This window comes from Colletes gigas, unplaced genomic scaffold, assembly GCF_013123115.1.
Source record: "Colletes gigas isolate AHSC1104 unplaced genomic scaffold, ASM1312311v1 Colletes_gigas_Sc00008, whole genome shotgun sequence".
Lineage (NCBI taxonomy): Eukaryota > Metazoa > Arthropoda > Insecta > Hymenoptera > Colletidae > Colletes > Colletes gigas.
In genome coordinates, this window is record NW_025106637.1 from 9,315,184 (window position 1) to 9,337,230 (window position 22,047).

The 22,047-nt window shown below is 36.2% G+C and overlaps 1 protein-coding gene across 5 annotated transcripts in view; it reads right to left on the bottom strand.

Annotated features, from left to right (window-relative positions):
• LOC122396921 (peripheral plasma membrane protein CASK) overlaps window positions 1-22,047 on the bottom strand; it is a 236,356-nt gene that overhangs the window by 201,765 nt on the left and 12,544 nt on the right. For all 5 annotated transcript variants that reach the window (XM_043395697.1, XM_043395698.1, XM_043395695.1 and 2 more), the window contains exons 2-5: window positions 19,657-19,769; window positions 16,943-17,048; window positions 12,751-12,828; window positions 10,480-10,655 (exon numbers count right to left, since the gene is read on the bottom strand). In XM_043395697.1, coding sequence (XP_043251632.1) covers window positions 10,480-10,655; window positions 12,751-12,828; window positions 16,943-17,048; window positions 19,657-19,769 — 473 coding nt within the window. The remainder of the gene's footprint in view (window positions 1-10,479; window positions 10,656-12,750; window positions 12,829-16,942; window positions 17,049-19,656; window positions 19,770-22,047) is intronic.

The window sequence follows — 22,047 nt, forward strand, 5'->3', positions numbered from 1 at the left end:
TGGGCAATATTTCCACCATTTGAAACAAAAGTTCGCCAAAAATTACCCAGACAATTATGTAATAATTGCCCAATATAAATGAACAAAAATAAATTCATATTTCTTGTTCAGTTTATATACTTTAAATAATTGTGTACTAATTTAAGTCGAAGTCGAACGATTCATCTGGGCCGTATTTGTTATTCGTAAGAAATTATTTTATCCACGTTACGCGAATAATTCTTAAATTAAGTTCTTTAATTTTCGTGGAAAATTGTGCCCAACTCTGGATTGTAACGAGGTACAGAGCGCTCTTCCAGATTCCGTGTAACATTCTTTCGCAAACAACCGGATCAATACTGCACATCTTGCAGGAAGAATATATCGTGATATCCGTATCTGTGTTTCCATCAGTTTTTCTCGTGGATTACCGGTTGCATGGAAATAGTTTTACCCGTGACTACTCGAACTGAATGATTTATTGATTTCATGTGAATCACGGAGCATGAATGGAGAACTAGCCATTTACGCTCGAGTACTGAGTGAAATAGATCGATTGATACAACAAAGTGCATTTTATCAACGGCTCTTAACGGCGATACGACCGAACGTCGTGCAAAGCTTGTTTTTAATGATCATAATCAGAAATATGATAAACGAATAATTACAAATAAGCGTTTTGGGACACAAAATATACCAATACTTTGAACATAATTTACAGTAATGACTGTGATGTTGATAATTGCTAACTGTAGTTGCAATTGCAACGCAAAAGATGAAATTAACCCCTTGGGATCGATGATCACTGTACGGAGGCATAAAGAGTTTTTTTCTGTAAATCGTTAGTGGAAATTCTGTATTATAGCATAAGTGGACTTCTATTTTATTAAATCAGATAGTTCAATCATTGTACAAATTGGTGTTTTCAGCCAATTATCAAGATTCTGCTGTACTCGGAAACAATCAGAGCTCCGCACTAATAAAATTCGAGATAATTCGAAAGTAAAGTTAGAGATTCGAAGCAATTCGATCACACTTAAACCCATTGCTACTTGCCCCCATATGGTATCCGTCCACTTAGGGAGGCAGCTCCTTATGTCCCCATACGGTGCACGTCAACCCCGAAGGGTTAATACTACAGCTGAGCCGTGACTTATCGAACACACGAATATTTGAACATTCGATTATCCAAACAGTGTCAGTGGTTCATTTCAAAATATACTATAACAGGTGTATTTTATAGCTAATGTATAGTGACGTAAAATATACTACTAAAGACACATGCGATAAATTCTTATAGTAGGCATAGAAAAAGAAAGAAGAAAATAATAAAAAAAGCATAAAGTGGATAATAATTATAGGGACAATCATATTCGGTCTTAAAATTCATATGTTTTGCTGAAAAACATCGTATAAATGTTTACTCCAGCAAACAATTCTCGCAGTTATTTATTTCCAATAAATGGGTTCTGGAGCAGGGGATGAAAGGGTGGGAGGGAAGAGGGCGGTAAGCAGTGCACACACTCGCTGTTGCGTTTCTTTAAAATTGCGAATCTACAAATGTTTTAATTTCTCATTTACTTTAGAAACATTCGTTGCACTTCACCTGTTGGTAACTTAACAACTTTCTTACGCAATGAATACATAATCCGATAAACAGAAGTTTTTATAAGTTGTGTCACTTTTCTCGCGGGTGTGTGAAATGTGTCTAGAGTAGAGAGCTTCAAGGCAGCGGAATATACAACTTCTGCTGGAGGAGTATTTTAAACTGCAAAAAATGGCCGCCGTCAACGGCTGTTTTCCATTAGCGACGCAAGGAAGTTACGTTTCGTCCTAGTTTTACCGGGGAACTTCAAATCAGAGCGGGGCGCGCTGAGGGGCCTCAAAAGTTTCTGTCAAAAAATAATGCACAAGCGGCACACAAAAATAGAACAAAACAGAAACATATTGAAAGAATAATGTACCACCGCAAACGCAGTCTCTGGTCAGGAATCTTTTAGAAGTTTCCATAATAAAAGAAATCTTAATCAAATAAACACGTTGATCGCCACGAATAAATTTATTATAGCGTATATTTCTATAAAATTCAACAACCTCATCTAGATTTATTTTCAGCGATAACTAACCTTTGGAACGAGCTTTATTAGGTGCTTAGTGAAAAATAACGCGACAGCCAATGTGTTAAGAGAAAACCTAAGCTATTTGAACGCGCAATCTAAAGTAATAAGCATCTGAAATATGGCTCCCCGGCTCAGGGCGGCAGAATAGGTTCGAAATTTTTTCTGAACACAACAACGAGCTTTCCCTGTGCTCTACTTACCTTTTCTTTTTTCCCCCATCCGTCTTTCCCGCGCCATGGCATCTGAATTTTCTGGAAACGCAATAACGAGTGTGCTCACGCGCGCCTGTGTACACTCGGCGGTAGAAATAGAGTGAGGTCGTAAAAACAGTACACGGTGAAGATGGTGGCGTGCTTAAATGTCTGGAGTCAAGATCCCAGGGCCGAATTCTGTATACTTTTTGGACACCATGTGGCAGATTATCCTCACGAGCCAGACGTCCATAGAATGCAGCGAACCACGAACCGAAGTGTCTAAACGTCGACATCCTGCAGGATATTTCTGTGCTTATGAATGGAACCTTGCTGTCCAAAAGGCAATATAATTTTTTGATAACCGTCAGTTTTAAGCGTCATAGAAGATTCAAGGTTCCACTTTGGTACACAAACTCTCGCTAGACATCGATGTCGCGCAATATATTTAAACAACGTTAAGGTACAATCAAATAAATTTGATGTCAAGGGTTGAAGTAATTTATTTGGACGAAGGACTCACAGGAATAGAATCAATGTCTACTTTGGACAAAAGGCCACAAAGGGTGAAGCGTTCGGTCAGATTAAGGATTTAGGCGTGGCAGACCTATGCGACCCTATATAACGAAAAGCACATTTGGCAATTTGCACCCCTAAGGGTGTCGCTTTCCATACCACTCGAGTGTGCTTCGAGTACCTCACTATATTCTTTCCACCAAGTGTACCTACCCCTTTGTTCTTCGGCTTCCAGGCCACAGATTGGGTTAGAATCCCTATAGTTATGCGGCTACGGATGATAAATAATCAACACCTGCGTTTTATCGACGCAAGATGTTTGGAAAATTTCTCGTTAAGTTATACAGGATATCCCAAAGCTTTCCAGCCAAACTATGACATGCATTCGATTCGTAAAATAAGAGAAAATGTTGAATTAATTAACTAAACGCCTTTAACTACAATATTTTGTTCTTTCCACTGCTCAGAGTGGCTCGTTTCGTTGGATAATTTTGGGACATCCAGTACAGAAGAAAGAGTAAAATTGTCGCTGTAAAAATAACATTTGTATACATTTTGAAACATTCACAAATTTAGAAGCACTTCTGAAGTAGACGAATGAAGAAAGAAATGAAATGAAATATTTAGAAAGATTGTGCGTAGTGGCAGATTAAAAGGATTGAAAACTGAAGCGGGGATTGAATGAAATTTAAAAATTTCTACGTGTATTAATCAGATTTGTATATCGATGTAATAAAATACGATGAAGTGTCTGTGATTGGCGATTAGTTTGGATAATTGAGGTTCTACTGTAGTCTGAAATTAAAGGAAGGAGAATAATGACTTCTCAAATTGACGGTGAAGCGTCAAAATGAATACCGTGTTACGCACGTCGCTGTCAATTTGAGCAGCCATTATTCCTGTCCCTTAAATTCAAATCAGTGTGACTGAAATAAGTCATCGACGTATCCAGAGATTAATAAGAAATTCAGATCCGAAAGACGAAATACTTGAGTCAGCAGTAAACTCTACTTACCGTGAAATCATGCGTTATCGAAGCAACAGAAGATCACAAGTAACAGACACCAACGTAGATAATCATTAGGAAAGTAACGAGGAAGGAATTTTTTTTAGAAAAAACAAAGAACCGTAAAAGCCGTTGCATTCTGCACACTGAACACCGAGAAATTTTGAATACGACTGCCAATCATCGACCAAGCCAGCCAATAGTGAAGAATAGGGCATTCAGCAGAGAGACGATACAAAAACACCGAGTGTCTTTGAAAGTGCTCTTGACGAATGTTCATTCAAAAACACGTCCGTTCCGGTGTAAGAAGAAAAGAAAAAAGAAATAATGTACTGTCGTTGGACGCTCTAAAGAGGCAGCATTCAATTTTCAATTCATAGAAACTCATTCCCTACCGGTTGAACGCTTCGCGATGCTCGCTGAACCGCGGAGTGCTTTTCTTTCCGAGGGATTCGTTACCGAAGCATCGTCCCTTCAAGGGATTAAGCGGCGCTTTTCATTTCCAGAGACGTTAATCAGCTTTGTCTACAAATATGTCACTCTGCCGGCGGCGAGAATGCCCTAACCCACCGGGTAAGCTCATCTCCTTGCCGCTGAATCTTTTATAGCCGCTTCTACAATGCTGTTTACGAAAATGAGGTCGCCTAGCTCAACGACATTCGTTAAGGTCGTTCTCGTAAATAATGGATTCCGCTACACGCTGAAACGCCATCCCTTTTACCGTACGTAAAAAATTAGCCAGCAGTCTGGTTACACTACGTGCATATGCATATCATTTCAAATCCCCCACACTGTCAAGACATGTTCCTAACTCGCGAAAATATCAGAAATAAAAAATAACTCCATAGTCCAGAGCTGTGCTTCAAAGTTTAACTCAGTCAAACACGAGCAACGATAGGATCAATCACTGTTTTCGGATAGTTTATGCAAGTTACCATTACTTTACGAAATTCGTGTTCATTTTGTCCACAAGAAATTCATATTACAATACCGCCTCTTTTCTTGCAATAAAATCACAGCTACCAAATTTCATGTGGGGAAATTTTGAGATTTTATTGCATTTTCAGAATTGATCGAATTCAAACGGCCAGCTCAAATGGGTTTTTAATGACGCTATGTCGACTACTGGAGTAGACGGTCGCTCGAGGCGAAGAAACATAAGCGACGGTGTGGGTGATTCCGTAGCAAGTATCCTTAACACAGATTGATGCAAAAGCGAGACAGTACTGTAATAGTTACAGTAAAGTGCACTTTCTCGCGATTTTAAAGAAAATTTATCTCAATTGCACCTCGTTCTGGTGCCCTTTCGGATGATACAAGTTAAATGTTGTGGAAAAGTTTCGTTCGCAAATTATAGCGTTTAAATTCAAACCGTGCGTCAAGCTCGCAGTAAAGAAGTTGCCATGAATGGAAATCGAGAAATAAGAATAATAATAAAAAATAAATTTGTCGGGGACACGATTGTGCTTCCAGAGTGAAAACTCTGGAATTATAGTCATGTCACCGGCAGCTGGCGCTTTTGTAGAACCATTCTTCTTAATTCTTTGATTTATTCACCTCCTGTGCAATGGTCTCTGATGTTTGCACTATTCTTTCTGAATAATGAAACACCAGATTGATCTAATTCGTTTAAAAGTAGAAATAACGTTACGATAAGTTTTAATACCATTTGCACAGTAAACAAAAAGTAGTACGAATCGCGCATTTAAATGATCTGGAAATAAAAATACCTTCAGATTTCCGGTGTAATAATCCTCTCTATATGAAGTTAACTTAAAAATTCTGCAGGTGTGTAATTATCTATGTATTATTTCGATACTATCAATAGTATCACGTAATGGATTTAGTTTCACTTTCTGCAATGCTCATTGTAATAAAAATATAATATGTTTTTCAAAACTGTGTCTGTTACATTTGCAGACATGAGGGGATCCACTGATAGTTGCACCTGAGGCAATGTCCGACAGGTAGCTTTACTGATGAGTCCTCTAGCGAAACTAGAATGAAACGCAAATCTCTCTTTTCGTAGTTCCGACTACTCTTCTTTCTCTCCTCTATATCAATGGCTCGACGTACATATGATATGTTCACTTTTTGTTAGGCCGATATTTCAAAAGTATAACACTATTGCAAAACCCCTTATTTACTCGTATTACTAATTAAAAATTTGTAATAGCGATCAAATGGAAAATATATTCAGTTAAGATTATATGAAATATATAAGATAATAATATAACGTTAAAATTACTACAATACCGTTAAACTTGTTTTAGTAAAAATCGCTAAATGTGAACTTACAGTGTACGTGCTATACATATACTATAAAAACCGACTTTAGAGGCCACGGTAAGTAGGAACGGGAGCAAGAACCCAAACAACAACAAAGGATCAGGAAGGCTAATATGTATATTTCCTGAGTCGAAACAGCAACATGTACAATCCATAATGTAAAAAGTCAAGGACGTATCTTTCCAGGGTTATGCAAAATTCAAATCTCCAGTGAAGCAAGTGATCGACAATGTTTTACCAGCGTAATCGATTATGCAATTGGTTAATGTCGTATTCCACGTATTGAATCAGCAAGTTTGCGCCACTCTAGTTTTAATGGGAGATTCTAGAAGCCAAAATAAGACGAAAATTAAGAACACTAATTTGTTGATTGAGGCTTCATTAAAAAGTTATAGAAACATTTCCGGCCACACGGTAGATTTTCGGTAAAAAAATTTTTTCTCGAAAGTGCGTAGAATTTTGGACATGTGTCTATTCACCAAAAATGATTATAATTGACCCCTTCAACCGAAAATAATTTTCCCAGAACGATTTGAAATTTTTTAATTTTGTTGAAAAATCTGTCCACCTTTCTGAATTTTTTTCTCGAAAGTGCGTAGGAATTCGAAGGTATGTCTATTCACCAAAAATGATTGTAATTGACTCTAATAGTAACTGCCATTAAAATTGTTCTCAAAGGTGGCCGAACACCCTGTATAATTGAAATTGTCGTATAATCTAAGAAAAAACTTGGTTAACTTCCAATGTATAATCTAATTACTTAGAACGCAAAGGTCTAAACTTTTGCGACAGAAAGGAACACGTGTACAAGCTTCGAATATAATTTCAATATTGAATAACGGAAACTAAAAGGCCAAGAAACTCCCACCCTTGGCGAGGCTGAATACGTCTACGGAACAGTGAAAGAAGTCCGAAGCGACTTGGGACGCAGGTAACGACAGAGAAATGTTTTCAACAATTAATGCCATTTGCAGAGAGTAAGTTCTCAATATCTTTTGACCGTATTATAAAAATTTTTTATTGTGAAAAGTTACCATTGTGCCTGAGGCCTTGTTGCCGTTGCATACCCTAAGTAACAATGACAGCTATAGCACGAACGGATCGGTTAGTTTCGATATATGTAGATTTGACTTAATCACTTGGATTTGTAAAATTAATTGCATAAAAGTACCACTGCAGATAAACTCTGAAGATATCTATGTTTCCAGATCATTTAAATGCATACTTTACACTATTTTCTGCTCTTAATTTCATTTGGAAATGTATTGGACAAAGTAAACACAATTGAAATTATTTTTCGTTAAAATTGCAAGAGAGTGAAGAAAAAAGAAAAGTGGATATAAATTGTGTAAAATAATGGTAAATCGTAGAAACGATATATTTTCCAAAGACAGTGATTTTATTGCTATTTTATCGTGGAAGTATTATTAAAATGTCTTTCATCGTTCAAAATTAATATATTTTGATTTTTATAGAGTGGTACTTTCACACCCCTCCTGGTTGCGTATCCTATATCCGCAGGGGAGAATTGACAACGGAAATTGATGACGATCGGATAGAACTACGAATGTGAAATATGTGATGTAAATTCAGAAGGGTGGAAATCGTCGATTTGGATGAGACTCTTTGAAAATGACAAAGAACAATACCTTAACCAAACATATGTCCCAAAATGTAGTCGTTAAGGAATACTCCAAAAAATTGGAACGCTCTGTAAATTAGTATCGAATGCTGCCTCTTCGATTTCACAAGGAATGTAAGCGTACATGTGTCCCATTGTTAGTATTAATAAGTTTTGTTGTAGAATTAAGAGTACTCTTAATTAATGGCGACCATTTCACCGTACTAAATCCAAACGATGTTAGCTCTCTTCTAAAATCAATAGAAAACGTACGTAAGAAGTGGTAGAGGGTCGATAACTTTCCAACTCTGCTACATTTCCTCGCAGAAATGAATCAACTCGTTCCTGGTGCAATAATTGCCGTTTACGCTTCACGAACGTCTGACGTGAAACATTTTAATTATTGCAGCATGCTGTAGCACATGCGTAACTCGTTTGATCACCGATTCCCTTGTCGTGTTCTTTGACAAAGGAAAGAACACCCTTCGTTTCGCATTGATCTAAAGCTAACAAAGCAACAACCAATTTCGAAACAACTTAATCAAACGAACCGTACCATTCCTTTCAATTATTTGATATCGTGAACTTGGTGTGTTGCGTCATCGACTCGTAATACTCAATTATTCCAATCGATCGCTGAAACCGTCATACGGGAGACACGCTAATTGCAAAAATCTATGACTGACGCTTTCATAAAGAATAAAAAAAAGGATAGTTGCGTAACATTGAAATGTTTTTCAAATACTAATTTATAAGACCTACAATAATTTCTATATTCATTTTGCACGTAAATTGTCCAAATCATTTTAGTCGATACTATAATAACGGCTGTGTTCATCCAAGCTCGAACTCTGATAAGTTATTCTTACATCGAGTATAATGTTTCGTAACAACTAAAGACGAGTTATTTTAAAGAACTTTATTATTCTAGTCTTATACCTCGCCGGATTGTGAATTATTAACGTGGCTTATCATTTGACTCTATCGCTAAACTACATTGTAGCAACAGACTCTGAATGTGTCACACAGTAATCATTTCTTGAATTTCTAGTGCAAAATCTATAAACTTGAAATAAATAATAATCAACAGATTGAAAGATGATTAATCAGAGATATCTAGAATCAGCAAAGGATGAAACTAACTTAGTTAGTAACGTTACTATGATTACTTTGTATCCTTATTTCAGTAGTATCGTATTGCTTTTGCAATTACGAACCAGAAATTCTGTTGTTAACGTAATTTTTCGTGCATTTTAATTCAATAAATGTCAACCTACGTTTTGGAAACCAGCCACGAGAATTTCGCCTACATTTAAGAATATCCGTTTACTAAAAATTGCTTTGTACATGATATTGCCAAGCGATAGCACGAACGATAAACAGAGTTATTGCTTCGGTAAAAATAGGTCGAACCTATAAAAACGAATTATCTCCGTACAAGGTGTGTTTCTAAGATCTACGATCTGAATATTTCTTTTCCTCAAAATCAAACCTATTGCAAACAATTCATACTGTAATTTCTACTCATTTTCGTGATTCTCCCCGCATTCAATAATTGTATAATAGAATATTATAAATAATATTCAAAACATTGAAACATTTTCTGTCTACCACTTACGATTCTAACGATTTAAAAAAAATATGCTGTAACTGGTTCAGTCGTATTTTTCGTTGTAATTGTCCTGGAAATATATACGACCCACTCCACGTCAAATCGTAGAAGATTTAATACCACATTCACCGATTGCTCTAAAGCACGTGCCACGTATAGGTACACCCAGAAAATTAATTCGTGTAAAATTTCAACCACCTAGCTCGAACGGTTTACAAGATATTAATGGCCCGACGAACCACAACTTCGCTCTCAATATGCACGCTCTATTTCAGGCTATAGTCGAGACAAAATCAACACTGCTCAAGGCATTTCCGTGACTATGAATCATAGCAGACATGACTCTTTCATTTACTCCATGCTACCTAGCCTCTTTGTTCGAGAGACCGAGAGCGTGTGCCTGCAGGTTATGCGCGAAAAGAAGGAAACGTGGTGGGGGGGTAAGAGCGTGGTGGGGGATGCCTCGTGAGTGGCCTTGATCGACCAGTTGATTTTACTTGGACTACGACACAGAAACTACTCGATAAAAGTCGCACAATCAAGCTCAGAAACTTTTAACGAGCTTGCTAGACGATTTAATTTCAGGAAACGATCGGTTTTATTCGTACGGTCGTGCGAGTTGACAGGTTGCTCGCAACGAATAAAGCAGCAGTTTTCTGAAACTTGCTTTCTCTATTACTGTATACGTTATGCTTTCATGTACTTCAAAAAAATTGCCGGCTAACGAGGACGGTATTAGTATCCGTAAATTGTCCTCGTCGTAAAGTCATTAAATAAGATAAAATAGACACGGAGAGCGACGGGAGTAGTTCTGAGGCTGTTATCGAGGCAAAGATTGGAACATTTAACGAGAAGTTTCCGTATCTTTCGTTTACAGTCGCTCGAGGGCTGAACGAGCGCTCTTTTGAACCACCAAACAATCGGTGATTATGGCGTCCAGTTGTATGCGACTTGACGTAAAGTGGCGTCATACAGGCGTCCAGAAGTGGAAAGAACGGGTGAAACTAGATACGAAAAAAGCATTGAAGAGAGCTAACGCCGTATCGTGTCCCCTCGAGAATGCATAGTAAAGAGTACGTTCTGTGGAACGGCTGTACACGCAGAGAAAACATGAACGAATGAGAAAAAGGTTGGTGAGAACATACCGACGCCGTTTGCCTGCGACGACTGAAGTTGCACGGCGACGCTGAACCCGCGTAGCTTCACCGGTGCGGAATTTTCCTTGCCCGCCAGGAGGGCGCATTGCGGCTTTAGATCACGATGAATTATGTCGTTCTCGTGGCAGTAGCGCAACGCCTCCAGGATCTGTCGCATGTAATGGCTGGAAAACGAAAGGGAGCGTTACACTCGGATACCAAGCGGGATGGAAAAGTTGAGAAACAGATGGGTGTCGTTTTCTGCGCTCGATGAAAGACGGTCCCGAGTCTTGTTGCACCGTAACACGCGGTAAAAGTAGCACAGAGGGAAATTATTGATTTTCTCGCAACGATGTTTTGCATTTCAACAGATCAAATCGTCAGGGTACTTACGTAAGTCAGGTTTCTTCACTCGGTGAGGACTTTTTCGGACAAACGTTCAGGCCTAACGTTAAGTGATTAACAAGTGTTTAGAATCGATATTGTTCTCCTCGAAATATCACAATTCACAAGAAACGTAATCGATACAAATTATCGCGAATACTGCAAATGCTATGTTTACACTCGATAGCATAACAAGTCATTTAATATAAATCATCATTTTTGTGGCAGGTAAAAGTATTAAAGTATCTTTGTATCGCGTCGTTCATAAATAAAGGTGAGTACGTATACGCAAAATCAATGAGAGAGAAACACTGCCTTATCGAAATGAATGCTTCCACCCGGTTTCACTGTTCTCGATTTCCTACGCCGTTCCCTTCAACCCTGCTGTTATTTGTGAAATTAATTGGTTTGTTCTATATCCATTTCTCCTAAAATATACTTCACTCGCGTGGCATTTGACGTTTAACAGAGCGGAACTCATCGTAAATAAAAAAGATGATTTTCAATCTTCGAAGGACAGTCGTGCCACATGAATTTAAGAATGGGGAAAAATAAACACGTGCAGATCTCTAGATTTGTAGCGTTCAATAATGTATTTCGAAGAGACGAAAATCGATTCTGGACACTTGGGTGACGTCCAATTGTAAGCTATTATTGTATCCACTTATTCGAATCATCTAAGAATTTTCGCGGGAAATATTTGATCGAGTATAATAGTACACACTTGTACAGACGTTATAAATTAAAGCTAAGTGCGTTCTAACCTTTCATAGAAACTAACTAAGCGAGCTACAAATTATATTCTAGGATATACCAGACGAGTAATTTTCTAATAATTAGAATTAAAATATTTTTGGCAACACATGCGTAAACACACATTTCTGTTCACAGTGCTAAAGAAGATCCAAACAGAGAGTCGAAACATATAAATAGATTACATAAATTTGCTCGTGGCATACAAGACTTAGGACTTTAAAATGTATTTTTATTCTACTGCAAGCCATTGCATATGTTCAAGCTTTTACAGTATTCAAAACAAATAAATTAATTGCAAAATATGCTGGTCTTTTAGCGCAAGAATAAAAGGTTCATGCATTTCCAACCTGTTTGCTACAAATGTTCCAGGCAATAGCTGCGAGCAACGATCTAAACTTGAACCAACCATGAAGAGAGCAATGCGCTTCACGGACAGTTTTGGATCTGACGTGTGCCCAGGTTCTCCGTCATGTGTCTGACTAATTTACTGCTATTCAACACGGACGGATTTGTAAACAGGAGGCGGGAATCTCCACGAGGAAATGTCACTTCCATTCAGAAACATAATAAGTGAACCGAGCGTGCATGAAGTTTATTGTGTTTATTGCGTACAGCAAGACGTTACCAGATGGACAATTTCGCGAAAAGTGGGAAACAAAGTTCCTATCAACTATACAATTTTACACGCTATGTTGTAACAATTTTTTAAAATTAATCAAAATTAAGAAATAAGGAAAAATAAATAACTATCTTGTCAGAATACCTCTGTGCTACGAAATTTTGGTAAAGACTCTGGAGTTAAAAAAAATAATTAATGGGAATTTTTAATTCTGGAATCTTCAAGAGTTAAAGTTTAAATAGAAGTGAACAGATAAGTGAGTCTTCGTACAGAGAATGTTTACATAATATGTGACGATAAGTTGTCAACCATGACCTGAAAATATCGTGGAAATTGTTAATTCTACGTTCCGAGGCAACAATGACCATATTCGAGATGAAGACTACTGGACCTTAGAATTCAGGTTAACGTTTCTTTCAAAACTTTTAAGAGCAGTGTCGTTTTAACGTACACGCAGAGTGAAAGAAAGGACTTCTGGAGCATAGAATAACTTTATATCTACAGTGCATACATTTCCTTACCTGGCAACTGCTTCGCTGTACACGAATCCAGCAGTCGCTCTTCGAACAACCTCGAAACATAAATCAGAGCCATCCATACTGAAACAGAAACGAGACATTAACATACAATTTACAAGGTGTGACGATTTACATGTACATTGGAGCAGAAGATTCGCATAATGAAATACGTCCACAGACGCATCCAATGTTTTCTGCTTTCAAAAATACGACTACGTCGCGATGAAAAAATTATTTAACATAGAAATATGAAAATGAATAAGTTATTTGTCTTTAATGTAAAAGTAAGGATAAATGAGTTTTTTAATTCATTTTTTTGACCAAATTTCTGAACTCCTGTTTTGACTGCTATGTCCTGCTTGCCTATGTAACACTCTGTACTATAGCCTAATACTCCTGGGGGATACTGTCCCAGAGCATGTAATAAATGATCCACCAATCTATATGTATATCTATATTTCAGAGAGAGAGAGAGAGAGAGTATGTGGCTGCAGGTTGGCACGAAGAGTTGAGATATAGGATGACAGAGCAACCAACAGATATGACGAGGATAACGTCAATGGCCTTGAGTAACTAGTTGATCTTGACCCAACTATAGGATGCACCACGTGCGATTTTAGCAAAGACAACAAAGAAATCGAATGCAACTACTCCCTAACAATTTTATATTTATTTCAGTTAACGCTCAAAAATTGTTAACAATGATAGAATAAATAGAAATATAGAAAGACCTCAGTATTACAGATAAATATTGAATCCATTGCTTTAAAATTAGGCATGCACATTTAACGAGTATCGAAGAATATCAGAATGTTTCTTTACGTCAATATAATTTTTTAGAAAACACTTGTTAAATACATGCGCGTAAAAACAGACTAGTTTCATTGCGGAAGTCATAACTATTCAGTACTATTGTTTGATTTGAAAGTAACACAGAAAAGTTTGTTATGTTACGAGCCTGGTTATTCGCCGAACTAGGTTAATCGTACAGAATTTGAAGTTTTCTAAGCGACGTAATTTTAAAGTCAAAGCAGTGAAAATCATTCGAAATTTCAAGTTAAAAGCGTTATTGGTTTTTGAGATATCACTGGCGCAAACTGGGAAAATTTTGTTTTCCTGAGAAACGGTTTCAAACCCATCATTGTACTTTAACACGGAATTTTATTGGAGTATTCTTAAAGCTATAAATTGCAGAAAGAGATATCAATTCGTTTGTCTTTCCTGAAGAGGACAATAAGTGGCGTGCAATCCTACTGTCATACAAAGTCGAGCAAAAATCACTTTTAGAACAATAGAACCAACAAACCATTTGATTTTCTCAAAACAATAATCCGCCCTGAATAACTAGAAACGTCCTTTCAAACCGTAGGACAGTATGACGGGATATTACACGCTCCAAGTGATTATCATCTTTTTGTTATACTCCTATCTTTTGGAAGATCGGCTCTACGTGACGACGCAGTAATTTAAAGTGTCCAAGAGTGGATCCTCGTCTCGTTGAAAAATAGAATTCGCTACTCCACTAAGTTTCTAAAATGAAATATTCGATAAAAAGCAGTCTCATTTACATCCGGAAGGCCTGACATTTTTGCAAGTATAATAACACGAGGAGCTTGATTTATATAATCATCGATCGCATAATGTGGTCGATCGAATACCTCATAAAAATAAATTCCAGTGAAGTTCACTGAAGATATTTTACAGGATTTGTATACGATGTCTTCATATGAAATTTAGATCGAACTTTAATTCATGTTCCAAAAATTATATCATTTTTACTTTTTACGGATATTATTGTATATTTTTATTTACTCCATCATTGTTGAAAAGTTTCAAGCGTTAATTAAAATAAATGTAAAACTGTTGAGAGGTAGTTTCGTACAAATGTGTGATTGTGTAGAATGTAGATACTAAAAATACGTAATACGGTAATACATCGCAGGTTGCAAGTCGGTCGGGGTCGAAACCAATAAAAACATTTCAACTACCTGCTCCAGATTCTTTATCAAGTATTTTTTGCAATTGCGAAACGGGGTGCGGAAGATCCATGAGCAGCTGTAGAAAATTAAGGCTATACTGTTCACCAGTTTGCAATAAATCTTGCCTAAATCGTCCACCAGATGACGACAGTATACATTTATCCAATTCAAGTGAAAAGAATATAAGTGAACAAACTGGGGAAAAGTCTAAAAGTAGGCTCGTTTGATATTTTATCGCTTGACTGTAAAGTACTCTGACAAACGAAAGATTTTCGAAACTTTTATCTGTGGATTTAATCCTACATACAAAAGAAATCGCATGAAAAAATCGCATCCAATATTGAACCTCGATAATGGCGTGGAAAAGAGTCCATTAGTGTTATACTTAATAGTAATCCAGAAAGTCGCTAGGATAGTGAATTATACTTTTCAAACGATGCGAGAATCCATTAATTTAGATTACTACGACGTCACGTAGAGCTGATGTTTCAAAAAATAGATCACTCTGGCAAACAAAAATTAAACGATTCCAGCTCACTCTAAACTATAAATTATTGATTATATGGCGAAAGTATGTCATACCGTCTTTGTAGGAACCTAATAATTTTAGAGATTTTTACAGAAACTGATTTTAATCGCATCTTCTTTAATAAAAAAATCAATTATACAAACGTAATATTATTAAATCACTTTAAAAGGGTTATCATTAGCAGTCGAGCACTCTGTATAGATACTATTTTTCATTCACGTAATTTATGTATCGAATTGAGAACAATACGTGTACGTGTCGTCATTAAAGAAATAAATATTTTCCAATTCAACGACCCGAACGGATGACCAAATAACAAGCGACGATTGTAACGTGAATCATTGCTCCTGTGCGCTCAATGGACTATTTATAATTCATTCATTGCTAATTAAGTCGATTCATAACGACGTGAAATTTGTATTCATAAAGTGGTTATATACTCAAGGTGAACAATTCGTATCGCATAATTATATCTGATAGAGAAATCCATTTCGAATACATCACTCGACTCGTATTAAATATTGACTGAAATTCTTGCGATATAAACTTTCACACGTGGCATTTCGAAAAGCAGAAATTGTCGACGATAATTCTCCACCGGATGTTATTATTCAAGAATACTCTGTGCCTCCTGATTTAGATTTTGTATCCGTCAAAATGTACGATCGATTCAAGCTGTACCGCAGATTACTTCACAGACTCCAGACATCGATCTAGATACTCAAAAGCGAAAATGTTTTTCTAAAAATAGACGATACGTGTGTAAAATTACACATAGTAGATCAAATGTCCCGGTACACTACATTTTGGAATAAAATATGTATAAACATAAGTGCGAATACTTGCCTCGCACTAATTTAGAATAATTTATTTCTCAAGTCCTGGCAGCAAGAATTTTTTTTTAAATGTGAAAAATATTTATTCGGTAGAGAAAAATACTGACCACTTTGGAGTACTGTTATTACGGAGTAAAAAGGAAATAAAATATATTTCTAATAATATAATAATCATCGAAACAACGATTACAAAATTACATCCTATTTTTATTCGTATTTTGAGTTATGGTTTGTGTCACATATGTTATAATATGAATTTAACGTAGAAATAAAATGTATAAAAATTCTTAACATCTTAAGAAACGTTTGCCTGAAACGTTATCTGAATATTGGCATTTCTGTCTTTTTTCTGAATAGATGTATCGAAAGATAATTTAGTATGTCTGCTCTGACGTCTTTCAAGGAAAGATCAGCTGTCGAACTGTGTTTCCTTCTAGCCTTTATTCCTTTTTCAGTGCCAGGTATAGTTACACCACTGCTATTTCAGTACTTCGTAAGTTCTAAATGTCTTTTTCTTTAAAATACAAACTTGCTCGTAATGATGTTAAGAATTTTAATACGCGAAGCTTGCGCATATTTTTCAACCCTTTTGGATCCTATGGTACTACACGTGTACGCGATATTTTAAAGTTAATAATTTTGTTACGTACTTACGATATCACGCAATAATTTTTCTCAATATAGTTTATATCATTTTCGAATTCACTAAAGTGCTTGAAAAAGATTATCAGTCAACGAAATTAGATCGAATACCGTCCGAAAGAGTTGATATTATATCTTGATTTTTAGTTTCAGACAAGTTTCAATTCACTGCAAAGTTAAATAAAACAATTTGATGTCGCTATACTTACTATTCGAATACCATGTACAGCATACCCTCCGAACTGTAGGTCTCGAGCAACTCTACAATGTGGGGATGTTTCAACATATGGCATATTGTGGCCTCGCGCTTCAAATCTGCAGCAATCGTATAGTTACGAAACTTTATTTCTGTTGTAACTGTGAGTTGTACATTTTTAAATTGTTATGTGAAATTTAACAGTTATGTGAAAGTATGACACAAACGATAAAGCACCACGCAAACAATACAAATTAAAAATACTGAAAAGTAGATCAATTTTCAAGAAATAAATTAGCAATTTCTAACTAACAATTTTTTAATTTTGTCATAGTCAATGAGATCTATTGTGATTTAATAATAAATTATTATATTTCCAATTACTGAATTAATATATGCCAAGTAGAGTGGAATGAAATAATTTTACGTCAAAATGTTATCGAAACGATATTTAATAAAATATTTTTAATTTTATAACGGGTAAAAAATTAAATGGATAATATTTCAAAGGTACCGTATTTCATATTAAATGAAAGTTTTAGGACAATAATTGAAAAATTATCGCGAGTACGATAGAATATGCCTGAAAGGAAATCAGCAAATATGGAATAAGCATTAATCGAAAAATATTTCATTCGAATTTCGTCAAAGCAAGTCGTCTGAGGGATTAAATTTCATCAATTTTATGACGTACGAGTATCTCTTGAAATTACGTTCCGACTATGACGCATTTTCATAATATTATTAACCCTTAACGCGACGCATCTCCTTTTGATTTATTATTAGAAATATGCATCTCTTAGACACCTAGGTATGTAAAATACAATATTTATTATTAGACATGCAGAAATATACACTACACATAGTGTATGCCTATGAAGTTGTCTGACAATAAATGTTTTCAGTACAAGCAAATGGGATATTACTTTTCAAAAAATTAGACATATCACAGCTAACATTAAAACTCATACATCATCATTCCCTTTGTATACTTGTTTCTGAAATGCATACGATTCGTATACCGTTATCAGTTTAAATTTAAAATATAACAAAGTTTATAAAATACCAACGGAAAATTAATACATGCCATAATAATGCTATTGTACGTAGCAAAGTACTTGACACTAAAAATTATTCACCCATAAAGTTTGGGTTACCGTGTAATTTATTTATCCACGTTGCTCATTTATAAAACATCGAGTAAATTCATTTATATTGCGTTGCACATTTTAAATGCTTTAAATTGTAAAAGTTGAGTTTCAATAATTAAAATGCAAATTTAAATAAAACTCACATTTTTTATTTTTATTAACGAAATATTCACTCTTTTCATACGCTCCCAACTTTCAAGCAACTCTTGTTATAAATGAAATACATGCAACAATTAAACTCAATATTCTCAGGTAACCGTAGTAGTGATCTCTGTTACTTGAACATAAGAGGTGCACTAATCGATTATGCCAACCTCGAAGAAACTCCTGTAGGTATGTACACTAAACCCATCCACGTGTCCCAATTTCTACTATTAGTACGTTGACTATCCATACTTGGAATCGCGACTACGACTCAAACGTACAGAAAGACGATGAGATTTGCATAGCAATAAACGTTGCACTCCATTTTGTTACAAGGAAAGTTCTTCTAACGTGTCTAAATATTTTAGTTTTTAAAAATCTTTTAGACCACTGGTGTCGGTGATATTTATTCTGTATTGAACGGTCTCCTGAATCAAGACTGTCCTGACCCACAAGTGGGTCAGTGGATAATCAAAATGTTAACATTTACTCCCACCGTTAATTAATACAAACAAAATCTCATATTTCACTCATCCCCAAGTTCTTGTAATAACAACTCAGGACTTATCAATTTCTGGAACCTCCCTTGCTCCAGATTAAAATGATCGACATACGTTCGCAACAGCAAAATACTAATTCTGTAATATTATTTTAACTTGCATTGCAAATCTAAAGTTTTTATTCTGAAGAAGAGCATATAGACAATTAAAGTAAAATTATTACCTTAAATCTTTTATTTTGATTACTCTTATTAACGTAATATGCTTTTCTCCTTTACGTTTCTTCTTTTCAAAAATCTCTCATCATAAATAAAGTACGTGCAACAATTAAACCCGATATTCTCAGTTAATTATAGTAATAACGTGTTATTTGAACGGAAGAGGTGCAATCGATTATTTCAACCCCGAAGAAACTTCTGTGAAACACTAAACCCACCTACGTGCTCCAATTTCTACTAACACGTTGGCTGTTCGTACCTGGAATCAGGAATACTCAAAGGAACAAAAAGACCACGAGGTTTTCACAGTAATAAATAATCTACTATCTTTTCCAAGTACTATACTTAATTATTCTTGCACCGTGTACATTTTAGTTTAGCCAACGCGTTTACATCTGTTCCTGTCGCTAATTAATGCAAACAAAGTCTCGTACGTGGCTCTAATAACGACTCTAGGACTTCTCGATCCCTGGAACCTGTCGCGCGCCAGATTAAGATCATCGACATAGATTCGCGACAACGAAACCAATTCCTATTGAAGCGCACAATGAGCGGTTCGAAGTCATGTAAGTACGCGTACGTCGTAAAAGAGAATATGGAAACGTGGGACCAGGCACAGGGAATACGTTATGTTTCGAGCAGGCAGCGGAAATTAATGGCGGAACACACCGAGATGTAGGTACATTGGCGCATTCAGTATCCTCGGGGACTCACCGTTTGTACTTAGACCAGGACTGGAGGTGAACTTTGCAACGTCGACTATTTTTACGGCGAATGTCTGCCCCGTCTGCCGATGAATGCATTTCCGAACAACACTGAATGGTCCTCTGAAACAAACGGAAAAAATGGTCTCAGTGACAATAATCACGACGGTCGGTTCTGTTCGTATCATTCATCCCCAATTATGCCAGCCATAATCGCGATAGCTGGCTTAGCTGGAAAGCCAGAAACTGAGCTCTATTAAACCCGATAACGGGCTGGGTAATTCGTCGAACGTTGATCACGCGCGCATTCATCGAATTCGTGACAACCAGCAATGCAACAAATGATCTCTGCGGTGATCGAACGACCACACGTATCTCCTACTTGATCAGTCTAATTCGCATGACAGATGGAACATGAAAAATCGTATCAAAGATTGTTTCGTAGATATAGATACGAAGGATCTTGACCCTGGGGAGGCTTGTCAATAAACTCTGTCAGTAGGAGACGTTCAAGAGAAACCACCCTTACGATTGGTACGAGGGTCGTTCAATAAGTCCTTAGAAAATCCAAGACCTGGCGCTCGTATCATCGAAAATGGTTTGTTTTTAATAAGCATCAAGACTCACTAGACAGTTGTCAAAGTTATATCACCACATGGTTCAATTTTTATTGTCGATTGTAGCAAGAAACTTTCTCTTGCATCAAAACAATGCACGGGTGCACACCTGTGCAGTTTCGATGGCCAAAATCATGGAATTAAAGTTCGAATTACTACAATATCCACCGTATTTACCGGATTTGGTCTTCAGTAATTCTTTTTATTTCCAAACTTAAAAAAATGGCTCGGCGGACAACGGTTCACGTCGAACAAGGAGGTCACCGCCCAAACAGATGCCTATTTTGAGGACCCTTCGAAATCTTACTTTTCAGATGGCTTAAAAAAGTTGGAGAAACGTTTGGAAAAGTGTATAGAGCTAAAAGGAGATTATGTTGAAAAATAAAAAAAAATCTATCTAAAATAATTTGTTTTTCTATCTTTTTCTAAGGACTTATTGAACGACCCTCGTAATATAAGGCAAAAGAAATGTAAATATAGAATAAGGGCCGCGTTAAGTCCAAGTTTAGTTTGTGGTCAGTGGGCAAAAATGGCTACTAAACTACCTAACAGTTAGATATAAATTCGAACTTTGTCGCAAGAAACTTCACTTTGCAAACTCAGTTCTCTTCTATCAACTCATGAACTTGCTAAGCTGACAACTTTGATCTATCAGTTATTATTCAAAAGTGTTATTCATCGTCGTGCTTGTGTTCTATTTTAATCAGTCGATTCATAGAAATCCGTTACGCCGATTCAGTAATTAAAGGCCAAGATCATACTCTGTCCACTGAATACTTTGATACAGAGAGTAAATCGCATAACTTATATAATCTCTTGTTAGTAAAACAATTTCTTGTTAGTGAACAATTTGTCTCAATTTTTATCTGAACCGCTGATAATTAGTTTTAATTAGCAACATTCTGATATAGCGCACGGGTAAGTACAGCAAAAGGGTTGTCAGTGATACAATCAAGTCGAGAAGACGAACTCAAGGAAGGTCCTTCTAGGGAACTAATTGAATATACTCCCTCGCTTTGTAACACTTCCATTGTTGCACGGAAAATCTTACACGCCCAATGAAAAGTGAGAAATTTCCAGCAATAAGAGTCATATTTTGGGATCTTACCTTTTAAATAAGTTTTAAATAATCTTAAACTTATTCTAATTAATCTAGAAGGTGCCTTGACGAACTGAGTTTTCAGATTGGATACGACTGAAAGATAAGTACGTCTTCTTAGATTTTAGCACCGAAGAACATCTTTCAAAGAGAACGCTATCGATTCAGCACACTTGAGCAATGCCTCTTGTCAGCAAAGAAATCTAGAAACCATCCCTTTTCACCCAAAGAAACACCTGTTTGAGATTTACAACAGATCCACCTCCTTTGTCCAACAAACAGCCAATAGGAGAAAGACAATGCTAACGTTAAGAGCGCAGTCACAGTTGAGAGTTAGAACGCTTGCCAGGCACAGGTTTAACGCGTTGGATACTCGATCGTAGTTGTGTAAGTGCACAAGGTTTTAATATATAAAAGTCGTTAGTCATTGTATAAAATTCAAGTTACACTTTCTTTTCAAGTCTAAGATGACCAAAAAAATAATGATTAAGTTTCTCCTGTTTATTTAGTTATTATATTCGATCCTCTAAGGAGCCCTCTTCAAGTAACAACATCAATACTAATTTAACTTGGATGTACAGATCCGATGCAGTACATATCTTTGAAAGACATCGTTATATCATATCCCAATTCGCCTAGATCTTAGAATATTAATTCATTACAAGAACAACGGTACATCGTGATT